The sequence below is a fragment of the Garra rufa genome, chromosome 7, assembly GCF_049309525.1.
Source record: "Garra rufa chromosome 7, GarRuf1.0, whole genome shotgun sequence".
In the NCBI taxonomy this organism is placed as follows: Eukaryota; Metazoa; Chordata; class Actinopteri; order Cypriniformes; family Cyprinidae; genus Garra; species Garra rufa.
The window spans coordinates 15,695,779-15,720,039 of record NC_133367.1 but is presented as its reverse complement, the minus strand read 5'-3'; the positions used below and the strand labels follow the sequence as shown (position 1 = coordinate 15,720,039).

General features: G+C 36.4%; 1 protein-coding gene across 1 annotated transcript in view; it reads left to right on the top strand.

Moving 5' to 3' along the window:
- Positions 1–24,261, top strand: part of LOC141337969 (uncharacterized) — an 87,016-nt gene that overhangs the window by 13,991 nt on the left and 48,764 nt on the right. The window contains exons 4-18 of the mRNA XM_073843543.1: positions 27–131; positions 971–1,075; positions 3,946–4,050; positions 4,826–4,910; positions 5,043–5,238; positions 5,329–7,153; positions 14,174–14,338; positions 14,579–14,752; positions 17,460–17,630; positions 17,774–17,947; positions 18,627–18,800; positions 18,976–19,146; positions 19,708–19,881; positions 20,977–21,150; positions 22,050–22,220. Coding sequence (XP_073699644.1) covers positions 27–131; positions 971–1,075; positions 3,946–4,050; positions 4,826–4,910; positions 5,043–5,238; positions 5,329–7,153; positions 14,174–14,338; positions 14,579–14,752; positions 17,460–17,630; positions 17,774–17,947; positions 18,627–18,800; positions 18,976–19,146; positions 19,708–19,881; positions 20,977–21,150; positions 22,050–22,220 — 3,969 coding nt within the window. The remainder of the gene's footprint in view (positions 1–26; positions 132–970; positions 1,076–3,945; positions 4,051–4,825; positions 4,911–5,042; positions 5,239–5,328; positions 7,154–14,173; positions 14,339–14,578; positions 14,753–17,459; positions 17,631–17,773; positions 17,948–18,626; positions 18,801–18,975; positions 19,147–19,707; positions 19,882–20,976; positions 21,151–22,049; positions 22,221–24,261) is intronic.

The following is a 24,261-nucleotide window of genomic DNA, read 5'->3' as shown; positions in this document are numbered from 1 at the left end:
TTTCTCTCTTTTCTTTGTGTCATTAGTCAAAGTTCAGGCTCACATGTGTCCAGCTCTGTGTCTGTAAAGAGTGACCAGTCGAAAGGTGGCGTACCAAACTTCAGTGAGAAAACACCATCATCTATTAAAAGGTACTTTATTTGTTTTACATTTCTAGGAACGTGTTGGCTCTTTTCTGCAATATGGTAAATCTGAGGTAAGGTAAGGTGAACGTTTATTGTCCCGTGTGTGGGGAAATTTGTCTTGGGTCCATCACTCGTGGTGCAGTCAAATCAGTTAGACAGTAGACAGTTTGATTAAATAAAACAGTAAATCACAGAAAGACATGCCATGTAATCTGCTTCTGTCTTTAAAGGGATGGTCTACTGGCTTGATTGTGTTTATATACTGTTACATATTCATGCATATTTTAACTTTATTCCACACTGCTTTCTGTTCTCCTAAAAACAGGAGTTGACTTCCTGGTTCCTCCTTCAGAAATTTGCAATGGGCTTAGATTGGTTAGCCTCTACCATAACAAGTAGTTGCATTTTCCTGGGGGCAGGGTTTATGTGAATTTCAGGGTTTGTCATGTCACTAACTCAGGAAGTAGCTTGTTGTAAGCCTTAAAAAAAGCGAATTCTGTAAAATAAAATAACTTTCTCCCTTTGCATTGAACTTTGAGCATCGTAACTTTGCAGATGTTGTTTATGCTCAAACAGCCACCTAAAGTTAAAAAGGTGAAATTGTAATCTATGACCCCTTTATTGAACTCTGACTGGACTTACCTTCAATTAATTCAGTTACACAGAAAGCCACCAGGGTGCATAAAATCAAGATGGAAAGACATTAGACAACCAAATATACATCTATCTATCCATCAATATTCATGAACAAATGCACATTTACTGTTTTGAACTACTGTATTTGTTTCTTTACTGAGGAACCTCCTGTAATAAGGTTTGTTTTTCTTTGTTCTTTGTGTCAACAGTGTAAGATCTGGTTCATATGTGTCCAGCTCTGTATCTGTGAAGAGTGGCCAGTCGAAAGGTGGTGTACCAAATTTCAGTGAGAAAACACCATCATCTACCAAAAGGTATTCTGTGTGTTTCTCCAGCATAAGTAGTTTGTAAAAGGCAGGTTAGCAAAGACTGTCTTTTTCTAGATATTCAGTAGCAATATACAAATTGGAAATCTGGGTTTCAAACCTTATGTAAACTGGATTTTTCAGGAACTTTGTTGAAACAAATGTTATGATAAAAGATTTGAAAGCAATTCTGCACGCTTCCTAGGTCAGTAATAAAATATGAGTGATAATAATCATGTGACTTACTGTAGATCAGGTCTTAGGAAATAGTTAAGTGATCAAAATAGCACTGTGAATATCTATGACAGTGTACTTTGGATTTATAGGCAAAATAAATCTGAATTTGCAAATCTTAATTACGGTCATGAGCACATGTATTTCTGTGAAGGATGAGAGAGCAAGAGCATGCAGATACCAGACATGAGTAACCTCTTGTAGTTAAGTGTTTTTCTCTTTGTTCTTTGTGTAATTAGTGTACGATCAGGCTCACATGTATCCTGTTCTGTGTCTGTGAAAAGTCACCAATCAAAAGGTGGCGTACCAAACTTCAGTGAGGAATCATCACCAACCAAAAGGTATTTTATGTGTTTTTGATTATACAATGGCAGTAGGTAATTTCTCAACTGTGATGTATGTAATATAACTTGACCAAATAAAACAAAAACAGACTTCATTGAGAAAACACCATCATCTACCAAAAGATATTTTGGATGCCACTCCAAAACTACTATTTTGTCAAAAGAAAAGCAAAGACTATATTTTATTCTAGTAGTTCACAATGGAAATCTAGGTTTTAAAACATAAACTCAGATCTTTTTTTAGGAACAGTTTCATTATTTAAAAAATCTAAAACAAATCTTTTGATTTAAAATTAAATTAAATCTCCACTATTCCTAGGTTAATTATCAAATATGAGCGACATTGACACCATGTAATTATTTGTACAGTAGATCAGATTTTTCTCTTCCACAGCAGCTGAAGATGCTTTTTGGGTAATCTCAAATCATGCTTAAGAAATCCATCAGGTTCTACTGTCATTAAAGAGACATAAACACAGTTGTCTGTGAGTTTTGTGTGTGTGTGTGTGTGTGTGTGTGTGTGTTTATATGATTTATACACACATAGCATGACCTGTGTTGTTCTGTTCTTAGGTTTTGTGTACTCGCCATACTTAAATTTGTGCCATATTGCTTTTTCTAGAACACAGAGAATTTAAAAACATGTATCTGATAATACAATATTAGATGTCTGGTAATGTTAATGACATTCATGTGTTGTTCAGTCAAAAATTTTATAAATGAGATTTGATTCATTCATTCATTTCATTATGACACTGCAGTATGATAGATTGAGTATTGTAGCTAATTCTTCCTCTATCTTTAGCTATTCAAGAGAGAGAATGTTCATCATAAATTATAAGTAGTAAGTGAAAGCAGAGCTCAACCTTTTTAGCTTTATCACTTTGTATACAGTAAATCCACTTGAGAATCATTAGAAGTGTTACAACATGCCCCACTTTCACAACTGGGATTTAAAAATCACTATAGTGTCTTCTGCTAGTCAGCTAAAATTTAGTCTCGCGTAATCAATCCTTCAGACATACGGCAGAAGGGCTGGGAAATTTGGATGGCCAAAGCCCATCCAAGAGGCCATATGACTGACAGGTAAAGCAACCAATAATGTGTTTTTGTGTGCCGTGTCATACTTAAAGTAGTGGAAACAACTGTAACAGTAAAAGACCAGTGTGTAAAACTCTTGGATGTATTTTAGTCTATGCTGCAAACTAAATATTTCACATACTTTAAAAAAACTAGCGTTAAGATGACCCCAATTAGCACTTATTATTTTTACAAGAAGAAATTACTCTCAGCACCAGTTATTTTATGTAGTAAGAAATTGAATGAAGGTGGATGCAGTCAATTAAACAGTCTGTTAAACAGAGTGAATCTCAAAAGACTCAGTTCATTCTCAGTTCAGTATCAGTTCAGCACAGTTAATTTCCTGAAACAGTCGAACATAATCTAAGCAGTGGGTATGTGGATACCAGTGGTGTACTTGAGTACATTTTTCAAGTATCTGTACTTTACTGGATCAGTTTTATTTTGAGTAACTTTTACTTTTACTTCACTACATTCCAAAGCATAATATAGTACTTTTTACTTCACTACATTTCATAAAACATGTTGTTACTCTTTATAATATATCACGTGTTACGAGACGAAGAAGCAGTGTCTGGTTAATGAGCAAACTGATTCTTTTCAATGAACCTGTTAAATCGGTTCGCAAATCGCAACAAACGATTCATTCACGAATTGGACTGATCCAGTTAAGTACACAAAAATGTAGTACTTTTGTATATTCACTAGAGTGAAATTGAAAAAGGACTACTTTTACTGGAGTAATATTGTATATGCATCTGTACTTTTGTTCAAGTACTTGATTTGTGTACTTCATCCACCACTGTTGGATACTGAAGCAAATTATTCCAATTTAATGACTTGAACAATCTATGGTTTTTAAATCAGACATTTATTGACAGGTTTAGAACATAGATGAACATGTTATTTATTTGAAGTAACACAACTTTATTGCAGGGACATTACTGCTCTCCATTTTCAAAACAAACAGTAAACAAAAACTTAAAATCTTTTCAGTTACTCTGAAATGTGTGAACATACCGACATATATATTTATTTTAACAAGTTATTTGTAAAACAAAGTTTTAAGTGTAAGCAGGTAACCCAGAATGACTGTTTATTTTAAATTGCATAAGCATGTACATTTCTGTGGAGGTGAGAGGACGAGTGTGTGCAGATATCAGACAAAAGAGGAGCCTTCTGTAGTTGAGCATTTTTTCTTTCTGTTCTTTGTGTCATTAGTGTAAGATCAGGCTCACTTGTGTCCAGCTCAGTGTCTGTGAAAAGTGACCAATCAAAAGGCGGTGTACCGAACTTTAGTGAGGAAGCACCATCATCTATCAAAAGGTATTTTATGTTTGTTGTGGCTCACATGTAGTCTGTGCATTTAAATGACTGTTTTTCATACAACTAAATGTCTTAATTACTTTGAAGTTGAATTGTTAAATGCTATGTAGAAATAACCTGTTGGTTTGACCAAATGATAATGTGAGTTGTTGTTTTGTGTGATTTAGTAACAAAGGACAGAAGACCACAGTAAATATTGGTGCAGAATTTACGCGGTGGCAAAAGCTAAAGGTTCAAAAGGGATTGAGTGATGTGGAACTGGCAACTTTTCTTCTCAATAGGTGGGAACACAATACATCACAGTGCACATTGCACTGTTTAATTTACAATGTAAATAATCTATTATGCTTATAAATGTATTTCTCTTTTGAAAATGGGCAGTAACATGTAACCTTTAAAAGCATGTACATTTTGCCTTCTGAAGCAAATTTGACCACATTCAGGGACCCATTAAACAAAGATATTTTTATGAAAGTATGAATATTTTTATTTATATATATATATATATATATATATATATATATATATATATATAGCACCTTGTAATTATAACTTACATTTGAGTAAAATACTTAGACCCCTATTGAGTTAAAAAAATAATGATTCCTTAAGCAAAAACCCTATTGGTAATTATGATTTCTATTGTGTTTGAAGCTGCTTTTCAGTATGACATGGATTTGTTTCCCAACAGATTTATATATAGCTAATAAATTGTCTTTAAACACAACATTACTGTATTTAATGTGAACAGTGGTCAAATTTAAATTCCTGACAGGGTTCAGCATGAGAAATCAGAAACAAATGTTCAGAAAATCTACTTCCACAAGAAGTTCAGAGAAAATCTCCACTGGATCTTTCAGGTTGGAAAGACATTTGTACATTTTGATATTACATTAGATTTTTTATTTATATTGTAAGCATCTGATATGTGATGATATGTGAATGTACAGTTTGGTTACATTTTCTTATAAACCTTTTTTGTTTCTTTATAGGATCTTGAGAACAAAATAATAACATTTTTAAAGAATGAGCTGAAAAGGTTTAAAAAAATATTAAAAAAGGAAAACACACAATACTCTGTGACAGATTTTATAGAGGACATGTGCAGGATCAAAGAAGCAGCTCTTAATATCACACTCTACTTCCTGAGAGACATGAAATATGATGAAGCTGCTAATACTCTAGAAGGTAAGGGTCAACATGAACATCTGTCATATTATCACTTTCAAATGTAGAAAGTTTTGATTAAAATATCTATATTTATGTTCCTGTGTTTAGATGAGCAGGTTTTCTTTCATCTTAAATCAAACCTAAAGAAAAAGTATCAATGTGTGTTTGAAGGAATTGCAAAGCAAGGTGATTCCACACTTCTGAATAGCATCTACACAGATCTCTATATCACTCAGGGTGGTAGTGAACAGGTCAATACTGAACATGAGGTAAGACAGATAGAAGTTACTTCCAGGCATCAAGAGTCACAAGAAATACAGGTTGAATGCACAAGTTTGTTTCGACCTGGAAAAGACAAGAAGATAAGAACTGTACTGACAAAAGGAGTTGCTGGCATTGGAAAATCAGTCTCTGTGCAAAAGTTTGTTCTAGACTGGACTGAAGGAAAACAAAACCAGGATATAAGCTTCATATTTCCTCTTCCATTTAGAGAGATGAACTTGAAGGATAAAGAAAAACATAGTTTGATGGACCTTATAACTCAGTTTTTCCCAGAAACAAAACGACTGAACCTTGCAAAGAGAAATATGTATAAAGTCCTGTTCATCCTTGATGGATTGGATGAGTTTCGTCTTCCTCTAAACTTTGATGGTAATGAGACGTGGTCTGACATATCATCACCAGCCTCTCTGGATGTTCTCCTGACAAACCTCATCAAGGGAAATCTGCTTCCTTCTGCTCTCATCTGGATCACAACCAGACCAGCAGCGGCCAGTAAGATTCCTCCTGACTGTATCGATCGGGTGACAGAGATACGAGGATTCAATGATGCACAAAAGGAGGAGTACTTCAAAAAAAGATTCACAGATGAGAATCTGGGTAACAAAATCATTGATCATGTTAAAAAATCAAAGAGTCTATTTATCATGTGCCACATCCCAGTCTTCTGCTGGATTTCAGCCACTGTTCTTCAGAACATTTTGGAAATGACAACGAATGATGATCTGAAAAACAATCAGGCTTATGATGCCTCCAAAACATTACAGGAATCAAATACTGAAGAGACTCCCAAGACTCTGACACAAATGTACACACACTTCCTCCGCTTTCAGATCCTGCAGAGCAGACGAAAGTATGATGGAGAATATACACCAGATGTTTCCTGGGATAAAGATGCCATCCTTTCACTGGGGAGACTGGCATTTCATCAGCTCGAAAAAAATAACTTGATCTTCTATGACACAGACCTGGAAGCCTGTGGTATTGATGTCTATAAGGCATCGGTGTACTCAGGCATGTGCACTCAGATCTTTAAGGAGGAAACAGGGATCACTGTTGGTACCATGTACTGCTTTGTCCACTTGAGTATTCAAGAGTTTATTGCAGCCCTTTATGCGCATCTGTTTCTAGACATCAACAGCAAAACAGTGTTTGTTAAAGACTCTACAGAACAGGAAAAGAAAAAGGAAACCATGATTGATTTGCTAAAGACTGCAGTGGACAAGGCACTCAAGAGTGATAGTGGACACCTGGACCTTTTCCTTCGCTTTCTTCTCGGATTGTCACTGCAGTCCAATCGACGACTCTTACGGGGACTGTTAACACAGCAAGATGACAGTGACCAGAGCATAAAGCAAATAGTTCAGTACATCAAGCAGAAATTTGAAGGTAATCTGTCTCCAGAGAGATCCATAAATCTGTTCTACTGTCTGAACGAACTAAATGATCATACTCTTGTAAAAGACATTCAGATCCACCTTAGCAAAGGAAGTCTCTCATCTGGTGAACTTTCACCTGCCCAGTGGTCTGCTTTGGCTTTTGTATTGTTGACATCAGAGGAGGAGCTGGAGGAGTTTGAGCTTCAGAAATTCAAGAAATCAGATGAGTGTCTTATTAGATTATCGTCAGTCATCAAAACCACCAAAAGAGCTCTGTAAGTATTTTATTTAACCGCTTTTTAGTTAGCAGCAGAACAACAACATACCATTCTGCATATTCTCCACCCCAAAAAACAGTGGAGTGCTTTCAAATGTAAAACTCATTGTCATTAAATCTCTAAGTGTTTAAAATGTGTTCTTGTTTGTTTTATGTAGCAAATTTGTCAATCAAAAATAATTGATTGAAAAATAATGATTTTGTAGTTGCAAATTTGAGTGTAACCCACCATCCTCACAAAATAATAGTGTTCATATAAAAGTAATAGGTGGAAAATACATTTAATGTTTGTATTTAGCTTTGAATTCAATCTAATATGATTTGTTTTCCTTGTAGCCTGAATGATTGTGACTTAACAGACAGAAGCTGTTCCGTTTTGGCTACAGTTCTTGGATCAGAAACTAATCTGAAAGAGCTGAACATGAACAATAATAATCTGCAGGACTCAGGAGTAAAGCTTCTCTGCACTGGATTGAAGAATGTGAAGTGTGAATTGGAGATACTGAGGTAAATTTTGTAAGAATGGCCAAAAAAAGAAAAACATATTTCAGACAAACTAAAAAATTGTGGATTTGTTTTACATATTTTCTTAACAAAATTAAATAGACAAGTGATGAATTTGCTCAGATAAAAATAGCAGTAAACACTCAAGATGGGTTTGGTGCACACAGGGGTACAAAAACACCCCATATGCACAATTAAATATACTGTTGTATCTTTAATGTTGCAGGCCTATTTTCAGGGATCTTTGATATCTTCTTCAGATGCATGGTTTCATGTATTCTAGAAAATTGCAACAAATAAAAATAATAAACGTTGGATGCACCGAAATGAAAATTTTGGGCCGAAACCAAAAAAAAATAAAAAATACCTTTGATATACTTGTCCGAAAACTAAACCAAAAATGCTTTGTAATAATTTTTTACTATTTTATTAAATACTATAAAGTAATTTGGTAAGAAATTTAAATTTAACTCAATAATAAAATATGACTGTGGTGAACTGAGGAAACATGCACCAACATGGACCATGGACCAGGTTGCAATAAGTATTAAAATAAAATGGTACCAATAATTGTGGCCAATGTTTATTAGAGCACATGTGAAGTTAGACATGTGGAATAAAGAAAAAGTACACCTATTCTAGCTATAGATATATGAGGGGCTGCGGGGCATGGAGAAGCCAGAGTTTACACAGGGGGGAACAACTGGGAGAATGGCGCATAGATTAATGAGGAATTGCACAGCAAGATGACACCAAGCTGGCCTCCTGCAAATCACCTGATGTAACCTTCTACACACAGGAAGACACAGGCTCAACACTAAGATTATAGAATCTTGTGAGTGTATTAGGTGTCGCCCTGCCCAAAGCTCTGCAGATGTCTGCTAGAGTGGTGCCATGTTCCAGCGAATAGGAGGAGGCAACACCGGGTGGAGTGAGTTCAGACTCCTAGGCGGCATGGCTGACCTTGGGATTCATATGCCAAGGTAATGGCATGTACCACCCAATGGGCCAACCTCTTATTGGAAACAGCATTCCTCTTCTGCTGTCCCCCGTAGCAAACTAAGAGCTGCTCGTAGCATCCGAACAAGACACGGCAATGCTAAGACCGGGTCTCCCTCCTCCGGGGGCAGAGCTTGCAGGTTCACCACCTGATCCAGAAGGGAGTGGTGGGAACCTTGGGCACATAACCGGACTGGGGTCTCGTGGTTAACATGAGAGTCAGCCGTGTGACAGAGAAAGCTTGCAGGTCCCCCAGCCTCTTGATAGAGGCAAGCACGGCCAGGAGCGAGGTCTTAGAGACATTAATTTTGGCTCAACTGAATCTGGTGGCTCGAAGTGTGCCCTCCGAAGGCCTTGGAGGACAACCGAGAGATCCCAAGAGGGTAAGTCCCTTGGGGAGCATCACCGGGTTGTCAGGTTCCTGAGAGGTGTGGTCTAGGGGAGTTTACCCTTCTCGCACCTGTATTGTGATACGCTGCAATCGCTGCACCATACACTTTCAAAGTTGAAGGGGACAGCCTGTGCTCTGACTTCTCTTGCAGGAAGGAAAGCACCACTCTGAACGAACATCTCTGAGGGACCTCTCTGTGAGAGGAGCAGCAGTCAATGAACAGACCCCACCTCAGAGCACAGGCCTGCCTAGTAGAGGGGGCTGTAGCCTGAGTGATAGTATCTACCACCACCTGGGGAAGGCCAGTGAGGTCTACCGCGTCCTGTCCAGAAGCCACAAATGTAGGTTCCACAGATCAGTGCTCTGGTGCCAGGTAATGCCCATCCCCTGAGATAGAAAGTCCTTCCTCAGGGGAATCTTCAAGAGATTGGCTGCCGTGAGGAGCATGTCGGTAAAACAGGTCCGGGTGGGCCAATACGGTGCATTCACTAGGACTGCTCCCCATCCTCCTTGATCTTGCACAGTGTCTGTGCAAAGAGGCTCACTGGGGGAAAGGTTTACTTGGGACCCTGGGGCCAGTTGTGTGCCTGCTGAGGGGGGACTCGTGATGGAGTAGACAAGCTGGTAGTGGGAGGATTCTTTGGAGAAGGACACATCTATCTGAGCTTCACCTAATCAACTCCAGATCAGCACTCAGTTTTCTTACTGAATCGCAAGAATGCTGGCTTGACAGCTATGCAGGATAAAACAACGGCGTTGGTGACAGCGGCAGGAAACTTTCCCCAGCAATACACCAGTAGCGGCAGCAGCACCAACACAATAGTTCATTCTTGTTTTCTTCATTTTCTCTTTCCACTGTAAGGCGAGGCTCCAAAGCAGATATCTGAATGAGTGGATGCACGCTGCCATCTTATATACCCATATGTACAGGGGAGTGGCTGTGCATGCAAATTCCACTCATCAATTTTCATTGGCTTTTTCTCTTTAGCTCAGAGGTGATAAGTCTCTCTAATGAGTTCCCATTTGTAATGTCGTAGTAAACTAAAGGGGAACTCTATTTACCTTGGCATAGTTTAATAATTACAGTTCTGTATATGGACACACTGTGAGTCTCAAAACCATTGTTTTCTCCTTCTTATATAAATTTGGTGTTTGCAAAAGCTAATGCCAATCCTAATATAACACCGACCATGATGCTATAGTCGGGAACATTTGCATAGTTAAATCATCAGAAGGTCTGCAGGTAGGCTATTGTGAAAAACGAAGCGAGGACAATAGCGAAAATGGCAGATAACGGGAATAAATGTTATGTTCCAGGTTGTGTAGGGGATGTTGAGTGCAGGGATGGGTTGGTGTCTGTACTTAGAAAGGCATGAAAAACAAATAATGTATTCTAATAAAATAACACAAGCCACTAAAGGGACATGTTTAACTTCTTGCTAGTGGTAGCCTATTACATTGTCAAGTTAAGTCATCTTTATTATAGCGCTTTTAACAATACAGATTGTGTCAAAGCAACTGCACAGTATTTAAACAGCACAATAGTGTCAATTTTCAGTTAAAGGCAGTTCATCAATGAATTCAAAGATATCATCGTCCAGTTCCGTTCAAATAGTATACGATATCGCTGGAAAGTGTCCCCAACTAAGCAAGCCCAGAGGCGACAGCGGCAAGGAACCAAAACTCCACAGGTGACAGAAATGGAGAAAAAAACCTTGGGAGAAACCAGGCTCAGGACCGGTTCTCCTCTGGCCAGACGAAACCAGCAGTTTGTAATAATGTCCGATTGTAGAGAGCTCATCAGGTTACCATGGAGTAGCGCCGATGGCCATTTAGGTTGGCGAGGTCTTTATTGATGATCCGTCTCTGGAGCTCATCTGGTTGACATTCAGGGCTATTGAAGTCATTTCCAGGTGGTGACCCATGATCTAAGCTGAGTACGGACTGGATCCTGGGGACTGCAGTGACCATCTGATCCGAATACAGGCTGGGTCTGGTGCTACGGTGACCTCGGAATAAGAATGAAACAGACTAATATTAGCGTAGATGCCATTATTTTCACGTTGCAACGGGTACATCAGGTGTTATAGGAAGTGTTTTCGGTTCCGGTTGACCTAATTAATGCAGCCTAACAATCCTTTAACGGATTTGAATTATAGGAATGTGTTAATGTTTTTATGTGTAAGCCAGGTTAAAGAGATGTGTCTTTAATCTAGATTTAAACTGACAGAGTGTGTCTGCCTCCCGAACAGTGTTAGGTAGATTGTTACAGAGTTTAGATGCTAGATAAGAAAATTGTCTGCCGCCGGCAGTTGATTTTGATATTCTAGGTTTTGAGAACGCAGCGGACGTGAGGGACTATAATGCGATAGGAGCTCGCTCAAGTACTGAGGAGCTAAGCCACTGAGGGCTCTATAAGTAATTAGCAAGATTTTAAAACCTATACAATGTTTTATAGGGAGCCAATGCAGTGTTGACAGAACCGGGCTAATATGGTCATACTTTCTGGTTCTAGTCAGAACTCTTGCTGCTGCATTTTGGACCAGCTGGAGTTTATTAAGCGTGCAGAACAACCACCCAATAAAGCATTACAATAATCTACCCTTGAGGTCAAGAACGCATGAATTAATGTTTCGGCATTTGACATTGATAGCATAGGTCGTAATTTCGATATATTTTTAAGTTGGAAAAATGCGGTTTTGCAAATGCTGGAAATGTGGCTTTCAAAGGAGAGATTGCTATCGAATAGGACACCTAGGTCCCTAACTGATGATGACGAATTTACAGAGCTGCCATCTAGTATTAGACTGTGTTTTAGGTTATTACAGTTATTACAGAATTTAACAGTAGGAAGTTATTCACCATCCATTGTTTAATATTACCTATGCATTCTGTTAGTTTTTCAAATTGGTATGTTTCGCTGGGCCGTGAAGAAATTAAGAGCTGAGTATCATCGCAGTTCATTTGTAGTACATAAGATTTCACCTACCACATAAACAGAGTAAAGTAAATAAGAGATGACTGTGCAGATGATGGCGAATGATTTACAGATCTTGAGCGCCACTAGCAAGCATCTAAACTTGTAAAATGTGCGCCAATGACTGCCAATGTTGTGTAATGTTACACAGAGCATGTGCAATCACAAATCTCAAAAGTAAAAGTAAAAAGTGAGCGGAGCTCATAATTTTTATTCATGTACCTTCCAAGTAAGGTAATACCAGAACATTTCATTCTATGGACAAATCCTAGGGTTGTAAATGGACTTGTCAAACCATTTCTGGAGAATTTTTTCAGATTTAAAAATTGTCATATCCTTGCAAACCATACATCAATGGAAAAGTTTGGTTCCAGGTGAAGTATAAATCTCAATTTAAATAAATTGATCTTTATGACTGGTTTTGTGGTCCAGGGTCATGTTTATTTCATAATAAAATCCCCTAGTTTTTTTATTCCTATTTTCCAATGAAAAGCTCAAAAGAATGAACCGTGTAGACAGGTTTTCGTTGTTCATATTTATCAAGGGTACCAACAGTTTCGGCCATGACTCTTTACAGTTAAAGAACCATTGCAAGTAAATGTAAGATCACTGGAGATTCTCAAGTGAGTTGATGTCTAACATTTTAGAGGTATCTGGGCCTAAGGTTTATTTGACTATCATTTTGAAATTGATTGCAGATCACTTTAGGGTAAAGTTAATTCTAGAAAAGCTGATTAATCAGTTGCATTTTACATTTTCAAGTTCAGTTTTATTTCTAGAGCACGTTTAAACACATTAAAGACCCACGCAAGACACTAAATGAGAAATGATAATATCATGATCAATAGTACCTAAGGCAGATGACAAGTCCAGCATCACTAGAATAGCAGAAGCACATTAAGCACTACTTAAGTCAGTAGTCATTAAAATATAATTTAAACCCCAGTTTCGTTGCTGTGGAGTGATTCAAACCCAGATTGAATTTTTTCAAAGATCTGATTAATAGTTAAAGATTTCAGTTTATTAATTATTAAAGATTATTAGTTAAGGAAGCACCTTTTGTTTCTATAACTTTTGGTATAAATGGTAAAGTTGATATTGGCCGACAATTTTATAAAACAGAGGCGTCAAGAGAGTCTAACATTTAAAACAATTGTTAGATAGTGATACAAGCCCTGAACCAACGGCATCAATCATTTGCCTCAAAAAGTGAGGGTGTATTAAATCAAAGGGACAGAAGTAGGGTTTTAATTTGTGATGACCTCCTTGACAGATTGTAAAGATACAGGATTGAATGTAGTCCAAGGAGCTGTTGGATTTATAGATAGCGGCTCAATGTAACCTGTAACCTGTATATGAGCCCTCAATTTTGCAACTGTCACAGAAGTATCTCAAGAAGTCCACAGAAAGTGCAAAGAAAGGATTTTGAAAAGAATTAGTAGAATGATTTAAAGCAGAGTTTTCATTCCTGTTCTAGACTATCAAACTGCAGTATCACTGAAGAAGGTTATAAAGCTCTGGCTTCAGCTCTGAGATCAAACCCTTCACATCTGATAGAGCTGGATCTCACAGGAAATGATCCTGGACAATCAGGAGTGAAGGAGCTCAATGATTTACTACAGGATCCAAACTGTCAACTGAAGACACTGAGGTGAGACATAATAAAATAATACAACATAAATGATATGGGTTATTTATAGAAATATTTAACTAATGCAAATTGCTGCATCCCAGAACATTTAAGATAAAGTATTTCACACGTTTGTCCAGCAGATTTGGATATTTCTCATCAAGTCTATTTAGGAATATCCTGCTTCATCTTTTCTTCTGCAGGTTTTTGGGTCCTGCTGCAGATGAAGCCTGTCAGTATGTGACTGGAATTGTGGGTAAAAACCCGTTACTCCTGAGAGAGCTGAATCTGAGTGGATGTGAACTAGGAGACACAAGAGTGAATCAGATCGCTGCTCTACTGCAGGATAAACACTGTAAACTCAACACACTGATGTGAGTAATTTTAATATGGTTATTATTGCACATTTGATCTGTTATCTCTGCAAATCAGGTGATCTAAAACAGTTCTCAGGATTTACTTGTTATCTAAATAAAACATTTTGTTTGTAAATTCTCTCTCATGATTAATATTTTAGGCTTTGTGATTGTGGTCTAAAAGAGGAAAGCTGTTCAGCTCTCGCTACAGTCTTGATATCAAACCCCAGTCTGAAAGAGCTTGACATGAGCAACAATAATCTGCAGGATTCAGGAGTGAAGAAACTCGGATTAGAAAATACAAAATGCACACTGGAGAAACTCAGGTGAACCATTGTTTGATTTTAATAATAATAATAATAATATTCTTGATCAGAGTTTTAACAATTATTTCTTCTGATCTTGATTAAATCAAAGAAGAAAAGACATGCTTGTGTAAGATGAATTATGTTTTTCTCTTTTGACCAGAAGGGGAAAGAATGAATAAAAAGGCATTTGACAAGAAACTTTTTTGATAGATATATTATTACTTAATAAATGTGATTATAATTAAATCTGTTCTATAGACTTTCAAACTGCAGCATTACTGAAGAAGGTTATAAAGCTCTGGCTTCAGCTCTGAGATCAAACCCTTCACACCTGATAGAGCTGGATCTCACAGGAAATGATCCTGGACACTCAGGAGTGAAGGAGCTCAATGATTTATTACAGGATCCAAACTGTCAACTGAAGACACTGAGGTGAGGCAAGATTAAATAATGGAAAAATAAAACATGCAAATACATTATTTATAAAAAAAAAAATTCTGTAACTCAATTGTGGTAAAGTAAATTTAAAAACAAACCATTTCAGACAATTTTAGAATCAGATGCTATTATTCACTGTTTAGTTGAAATGAGTCCTCATTTTCTTTTTCTTTTTTAGGTTTTTGGGTCCTGATGCAGATGAAGCCTGTCAGTATGTGACTGGAATTGTGGGTAAAAACCCATTACTCCTGAGAGAGCTGAGTCTGATTGGTCGTAAACTAGGAGACACACGAGTGAATCAGATTGCTGCTCTACTGCAGGATAAACACTGTAAACTCAACACATTGATGTAAGGATTTGTTATTTTGATTTTTTTGGACTGTTTTATGCATCATTTATAAGAGAGTGCTGAGTGAAAAACCATATGGGACTTTTGTAATTTGGTTGTCATCATCATCACCATCATCACCACCAGTAATTTTCAACTGTCAGCTAAAACATTCTGGCATTCAAATATTAAGCTAAAACTAAATCTGTGTTTTCTCTTTATGCAGTCTGATTAACAACTGTATCACAGAAGAAAGTTGTCGTGTTCTGGCTGCAGCTCTAAATTCAAACCCTTCAAATCTGACAGAGCTGGATCTGAGTGAGAATAAATTAGGAAACTCAGGAATGAAGATTATTTTGACTCTGTTTGAGAATGCACAGTGTAGACTGGAAAAGCTGAAGTAAGTATTTTAAATGTATATCCCATTAATTACTCTGCTTATAACATGAATTTGGAAGGTTCACAACATTTTTGTGGACAGATGTTTACAGCATTTCACCTGATTTGTAGCACAAAGTGTATAAAAATTATAGATAATTATAGTTTTGTGAACTAAACACAGTGACTTGAGGGTCACTATGCCATTTCCACCAAAATAATAGCTTGAGAGTTTAACATTTAAAGATTTGAAGAAATTAAGACATAAATATTACTGTTGTAACTTAAGCAACTCATCCTTCCAAATTGAAACCCTTCTCCAAACTGCTTTTGACTGTAAAATACAAAATAATATTTACTTTACAGTATGATTATCATGCAAATCTCATATTTGTGGATAAAAGTCGTAGCTAAAGCTTTAAGTTGCATAACTGTGTATATATTGTGTGATTATTTTATTTGTTTTGTCTTCTACAGGTTTATTTGCATCAGTATTACAGATGAAGGTTGTGCTGCCCTGGCATCAGCATTTAATTCAAACCTCAAAGAGCTGGACTTGAGCAGGAATAAACTAGGAAACTCAGGGGTAACAGAAATCTCCAGTCTGCTGGGAAATTCACAGTGCACACTGCAGAAAATCAGGTATGAATATGGTTCATTTAAACATGAATCAGCAAAACAGCTAACACTCCTACTGGTCTGTAAACTGGCATTGTGTAACAAGGAACAAGTCAGTCACTTACAGTTTTGAAAAACCTGCTGTCATCTTAATGTTGTGCCTTTTATGTCCTATTATGCTATTTTACAACATCTTTATTTTGTTTTAGGGTGCACTAGAACATGCTCCCATGCGTGGTGTTTCGAAAAATGCATTATTTTTTCACACAATTTACATTATTACAATAGCTTTCTCCCCAGCCTGGCACAAATGGCTCCATTAGTCCCAGGTTTGATGAAGACCCGCCTTCCGAAAAAAATAAATGTGTTGTGATTGGTTAGCAGTCCCACTGCGTTGCGATTAGGGAACATGTTAGATGCAGTTTCGGTACTGCCACGTCCCTTCCCAAAGCAGCAAGTTACCTGTACAACATTTTGTGCAAGCTAGATTAAAGTGATTCTTCCGTTTTTAAATATAGATGTGTTTCTTAAAAAACATTTTGTTCACTAAAGGAGGCTTTTACTGACCCAAACCCCGCGCCCCCTCTCGCTGAAGCATCTCAGAAGCGGCTGCCCATGCTACATCGCTAAAGTTAGGCGAATCCCCCACTTTGTCCCTACCCATCCACTAATGATTTGAATTTCCATAGACGGTATTTATTTGAATGACATCTAATGGACCGCTTTGTGACATTATAGCATCTGGAAAAACAAACGCTGTAGTCCAAAGGAGCCATTAGTTGTAGTTTTTGAAAATAGATTTTTTAAAAACTAAATATGACCCTTTGGAGTGGACTTTGAGATTTGTAACTTTATAGATTTTTATTAATTTTTTTATTACCAAACATTCATACCGCACACTGACTAAAATTAAAAAAGTGAAAAAATGATAATAGGACCCCTTTAATCTTTTTGGTGACGTTTTTATCTTTCTGAAGACTTTCAAACTGCAGTATCACTGAAGAAGGTTATAAAGTTCTGGCTTCAGCTCTGAGATCAAACCCTTCACACCTGATAGAGCTGGATCTCACAGGAAATGATCCTGGACAATCAGGAGTGAAGGAGCTTCATGATTTACTACAGGATCCAAACTGTCAACTGAAGACACTGAGGTCAGACATGATGAAATAGTACAAAATAAAAGACATTCATGTATTTATTATTTTTTTTATAGTAGTTTCACTTAACTTTGCAGCAACATGTCATTTAACATATTATTTAACAATGTCACTTTAAAATAAAAAAACAAAAGCTTTTTAAGCAATATTTTCTATATTTGCCAATATATGAAGGTGAATTAAATCCCTATTTAAATCCATAATCCTGAACCTTCTGCAGGTTTTTAGGTCCTGATGCAGATGAAGCCTGTCAGTATGTGACTGGAATTGTGGGTAAAAACCCGTTACTCCTGAGAGAGCTGAACCTGAGTGGACATGAACTAGGAGACACTCGAGTGAATCAGATCTCTTCTCTACTGCAGGATAAACACTGTAAACTCAACACACTGATGTGAGCAACTTGTTTAATACTTTAAATATAACAATGTCAACAACTTTAACATTATGTTTTTATGTTTTCAGTAAATTGTTTGGTTTGGATTAGGCTTTGATGTAACCTAAACAATGTTTCCTGTCTTTTCTCTTTCTCTTCAGGCTGAATAATAACAGTATTACAGCAGAAGGTTGTGCTGCTCTGAATACAGCATTTAATTCAAACCCTTCAAACCTAATAGAGCTGGATCTGAGTGGAAATAAACTAGAAAGCTCAGGAATAGTGAAGATCTGTTTTCTGTTGGAAAATCCACAATGCAGATTAGAAAAACTGAAGTGTGTATTTTCAGTTATTTACATGTCTACATGCTAATAATATGCATTTTTTGAATGTTTATTTGAAGTTATGACTTTAAAGGTGCGCTATGGATTTTTTTTATTCAGTCAGTTATTAAATATGTAAATATGTCAGCCAGTATGTCAGTAACTGGAACTGTCCCCTTGTCTTACTTTGATTCATTAATATTACAGCAAAATTATTAAAATAATAATTGAGCTGTCAAATTGAATTTTGTCGAAACATCAGATTGAAGTTATTTGTTTTACATCTCTGACTGTATGTTCTGTATTGTGTGTGTGTGTGTGTGTGTGTGTGTGTGTGTGTGTGTGTGTGTGTGTGTGTGTATGTGTGTGTGTGTGTGTGTGTGTGTGTATGTGTGTGTGTGTGTGTGTATATAATAGGGCTATGCCAATAAGCGGATGCAATTATCATGTGCATCTCGTCAATAATGCCATTTTGTGATTAGTTGTAAGTCTCATTGACATGCGCATTAACGGAGCGACATTTGATATACAGAGGTAGTTCACTGACAAGCTACGCAATATCGCATGCATTACTGGAGATGTTGTATCACCTTCAGTTATGAACAGTCCTAATATATATATGTATATGTGTGTGTATTATAATCTGATTCTGTGTTGTAAGTAAGAATAACAAGAATAGCATCTTTTTTAGGCTTTCAAACTGCAGTATCACAGAAGAAGGTTATAAAGCTCTGGCTTCCGCTCTGAGATCAAACCCTTCACATCTGATAGAACTGGATCTCACAGGAAATGATCCTGGACAATCAGGAGTGGAGGAGCTCAATGATTTACTACAGGATCCAAACTGTCAACTGAACACACTGAGGTAAGATGGGATGAAATAATACAAAAATTATGTGGCAATTTAATTATATCTAAAATGTTATTTCACTAATACAGTTTGCTGCATGACAGTTCTAATTTATTGTCAGTATTAGATGCTATTTTTATTACACCAAGTTTAAGTTGAACTCAATCCTGCTTCATCTTCTCTTCTGCAGGTTTTTGGGTCCTGCTGCAGATGAAGCCTGTCAGTATGTGAATGGAATTGTGGGTAAAAACCCGTTACTCCTGAGAGAGCTGAATCTGAGTGAATGTAAACTAGGAGACACGCGAATGAATCAGATCGCTGCTCTACTGCAGGATAAACACTGTAAACTCAACACACTGATGTGAGTGTTTCACATCAAATAATAGTTGAACCACCATGTACATTTTTCCTTCTGTTATTAGTTGTGTGTTGTGGATGGAATAATCTGAAGAATGTTTCCAGCCTTTTTTCTTCTTTTTTTTGCAGGCTGAATAATACCAGCATTACAGAAGAATGTTGTGCTGCTGTGACTTCTGCATTTAATTTAAACCCTTTAAACCTCATAGAACTGGATCTGAGTGGGAATAAACTAGGAAACTCAGGAATAGAGAAGATCTGTCCTCTTTTGGAAAACACACAATGCAGACTGGAAAAACTGAAGTGTGTATTGTCATGAATGTGCATGTGAATTTACATTTATAATGTATACATATAATATACATTGATCGGATGAACTGAAAAATTTTAAACTGCCAGATGCCAGTTTTAATTTACTATTAGATAAGCATATGTTTTTGCACACTATATGGGAATAATTTGCCTAATATTTAACTATATTTTTTATAATTTTAATATTGAATTTTATTTGTTCATTTAATTTAGTGCAGAACATGCAGTATTTAACAGCTTCTTTTATGTATAGACTTTCAGATTGCAGTATCACAGAAGAAGGTTATAAAGCTCTGGCTTCAGCTCTGAGATCAAACCCTTCACACCTGATAGAGCTGGATCTCACAGGAAATGATCCTGGACAATCAGGAGTGAAGGAGCTCAATGATTTACTACAGAATGGACACTTTAAATTAAAGTTCATTAGGTAATTAAAACCTTCAAATGCTTATTAAAATTATACATTTCAAGTAACATAACAAATAATCAGTTGACAAACCATATCTAAGCCATCTTGTTTACTTATTCACATGCAAAATGGTAGATTAAAATTGTCATAAAAATGCATTTCTTATAGCTGTAAATTAATTGTATTAACAACTCTTAAACTAAGGCTAAATATCTAAGGACTCTAAATTATAAACATGATTTAAATCTGCTGAAAAACTGTTGTACTCGATCTACAGGCATTCTGTCATATGATTGATTCGTACTCTTAGCAAATAAAAGGTCTTTTATCAAAAACTTCCCCCTTTAGGTCATGGTAAACACGTTTTTGCTGCAAAATCTTTACTGATTTTGATAAAGTACACATTGACTTTAATACCTTTAGTAATATTTCAAGATAAACACTTACTAGACTGAAGCAATTTAGGTTTGCTTGATTATCTAAACATAATGTTTTTTTGTTTGTTTTTTGTTTTTACAAAAATCATGTTATGCTGTATAAAATGTGATACATCAGGGGTTTACACTTTTAAGGAAAGTTTATTTGTTCATTTCTCAGTCATCATTGTATTGTTGCATTATGTGTTTTAAACCCCCCCACAATAAAAAAACTAAAGACATTTGATTATAAAACTAAGCATTTATATATCATATCACAAGCATTTAAGTATCATATTACCAAGAAACATTTTTGGAAGGTAATAATTCCATTCATTTTATAAAAGTGGTCGGATATACTGTTATAGATCTCACTGGCATTATATAATACAAGCTTTCAGAATTTCATCTTACTTTATGGCCAGATAAATATAAGCAACTGGAAATTTTGAAGTGAGTTCACCTAGTTTTAACAACAACAAATGTCATGTTCTCTTTAAACAATAGAAGTTTAAAAAAATGAATAGCATTTAAATCGAGCTGGGAACAACTAGAACATTACACTAATACACTATAAAAACATTAGTGGGAATGATTTATGTTTGCTGAACCCCAACTATAAGCAGAATGAAAGCAGCAAAAGGTATAAAATAAGAACAAAATTATCTAATCTAAAATTGTCTTCTAATTTCTGTAGGTTTTTGAAAAGTCCTGCTGCACAGGAAGTGTGTGACTATCTTACTAAGGTACTGGGTACAAGTCCATTATTACTGAAAGAACTGGACCTGAGTGAAGATAAATTAGGAGACCTAGAGTGGGAGAAACTCTCTGCTCTATTGATGGACTCTCATAGCAAACTGGAGAAAATTAAGTGAGTAAATGTTATTTTTTAAGCAAGGTTAATCATACAGAACATTTAATGAAGGTGAAGCATTGTGTTCTGAATGTGTTCACTATGAGCCACAGCTGTCTAATGGTCTTTTTTGGAAGCGGGTGATTGTACTACAGTAGTCTATTTTGCTAGTGAATAAAGTTAGCGTTTTGTCAAGTCATAGTGGGATATAAAATCATCTATTTCTTACTATATTTTTGAGATGATAGTTTGTTGATTTAGTAATTACTCTGATGTGACTACTGAAATCCAAATTCTCTCTAATATTCCTGACTTAATGTTTTTTTTTTTTGGATCTTTATCATTCTGGGTTTACTGAAGTTTTGGGTTTTTCCTTGAGAATGCCATCCTTTTTGACAAATTCAGTAACCTCTGTTTGTCATTGTTTATTTAAAGGAAATCAATAGGTGCATCCAAGTGTTACTTTCATCAGTACAGTGGCAAAGGAAGTTATTGTGTGATAGAATTAGGTAGATTTGGGTGTCATCTGCATAGCTGTGATGAGCAGTTTGGTTCTTATTTAATATGTAGCCTAGTTAAACCACTTACTATCCTGTATAAACAAGAAAAAATGCAAGAATCAAACCTTGTGGGATTTTCCATTCAGATTTATGGTTGCCAGTGTTGTTCACACAGTAACCACTCTCTACTAAGTGTGACCTGAACTTTTTTACAATATGCAATATTAATACAATAAACAAAATTACAATATAATGTGTTGTATAATAAAAAAACATTGTAACATATTTTTATTCATTATAAAAACTACCAGCCATGTGTGTGCAAATATAAAAACCTGTTGATCGAATGTGTGTTTAATAGTGTATGGGCTAAAGTACAATATGTTAAATGAAAGAATGCTGTTTTTGTGTGTTTAGGCTGAATAACTGTGAGTTGACAGAGAAAAGCTGTTCAGTTCTAGCTACAGTTCTCTCCTCCAAAACCATCCTGAAAGAGATAGACCTCAACAACAGCCGTCTGCTGAACTCTGGAGTCAAACAGATCTGTGAGGGACTGAAGAATCCTGTGTGTGAGCTGAAGATACTCAAGTGAGTATATTTCACCATCAGCTACACTCAACACCACAGCAATCACAATATATATATATATATCAGTGATGCACGGGTTGATCCAAAATGAGCTCACCCGCGGTTACGAGTCATCCAAAAATATTTTTCATAATATTGAGGTCGCGGTCGGTCGGTCGGATCGTTTGAAATAAATATGCCAATGAAACCTTTGTAATTTATGTAGTACTAGACACAATTTTCTATGAAATACATATACCTACACTTTATTGGCTGAATTATGTTTACCTTTTGAATGTTGAGCGTTACACGTTGACACAGGACAAAATGCCCGATTTCCCAGCTCGTTGAACTGAGCAATGCCATTGTACCATTTTAATAGGCTACTTTTAAGCGCATATAGCTCAGTAATGTCAGCTTTATGTATTTTCTGAGAGGGGGTGGGATTTTTGTTGGGAAAGTCGATTACACACTTCGATTAGACTGGATAAACACATGCCGCATCTAATAAATGTCTCTATATATGAATATTTTGATATCCAATGCTTCTCTTTCTTTTTGGAATTATTAGACACATTTCACTATGTCTTTTCAAATGTCTAGGTCTGTTTAATTTCCCTAATTATACAATTTCTAGCACTATTTTTAAATGTTTATTCAAGCAATTATATAAAATTATCTCATGTATATGCTTGTTTAAAACCAGGGATTAAAAACAAATTCCAAGTAAAAACTGTATTTTTCCTTTACATTTCAAGAGAGCGAAACGAATGATTTTTCTTTTAATCAAGAACATTTCTTTTGACAAAATTATCTAATTAATTGCGAATGATGTTTGACAGTGAACGCATCTCCACCGCATATACTATCGCTGCATATAATCGCGATATATACGTGGAGGCTAATAACCGCCCGACGCGAAGCGGAGGGTGGTTGCCTCCGCAAAGTGCATTTTAAATCCTTTAATGCACGGCAAGCCGTTGATTATCCCGCTTATTCCATGGTCATTTGCCAAGTTATAGACAAGTTAAAACTAGGATTGATATTTGCAGCGCAAAATTTGACCGCATGTATAAAAAAGACGGTTATTTTCGTCAGTTATGACACGCAGCTCTAGCATTATGCCCGCTTCAAATCAGACACAGAGATGAAATAGTCCGGTAAGATCACATTTATTTGAATGAATTATAGCATTTGTTTCAGTAAATTATCGATCGACCGAGAGAGAGAGAGAGAAGGCGAGGTAGAGATGACAGTTTTGTTTGTGTGTGTGTGTGTGTGTGAGTGTGTGTGTTTGTGTGTATGTGCGTACCTGTCTGCATTGCTGTGCGTCTGCGCATCTCTCTCTACAAACAACGAATTCATTCAAAAACAGCAGTTTTACCACTCCGCTGATGAGGAATTTAATGTAGCGATCTAGTATCTAGGATATTTTAACAATAAAAATCGCAGGGAAGTGCTGACAAGAAGTTTATGTATGTGCGCAGCACAATCCGATCTCCGATCTCTCTCTCTCTCTCTCTCTCTCTCTCTCTGCGTTTGCGTGCATCAATCAAAGCAGCGCATTAATATAGAACAGTGATTAAACTGACTTGGAACTACCTGTGCATTAAACGGTTTTACTGCACACCTGCCAGCCAATCAGAATCCAGTATCCAGACATTCCATGGAATAAATATACACACACACACACACACACACACACACACACACACACACACACACACACATACATGCATACATATACATATACACACATATATATATATATATATATATATATATATATATATATATATATATAGAACCATATATTAAACCACCAGGAGTGGACAAAATATAAAATTACCTATGCTGGTCAGTGTTGGTTATTTGACATAATGACCATCACCTGTGGGAGATCCCCAAGAGAAATCAAAGGCTGCTTCACTCTCAGCACCTTTCTACAATAATGGTAAACTTATGTATGCATAATATTGCTTTTATTATTATTATTATTTTCAGGCTTAGTAACTGTGATTTAAATGAGGAAAGATGTTCAGCCCTGGCTTCAGTTCTCAAT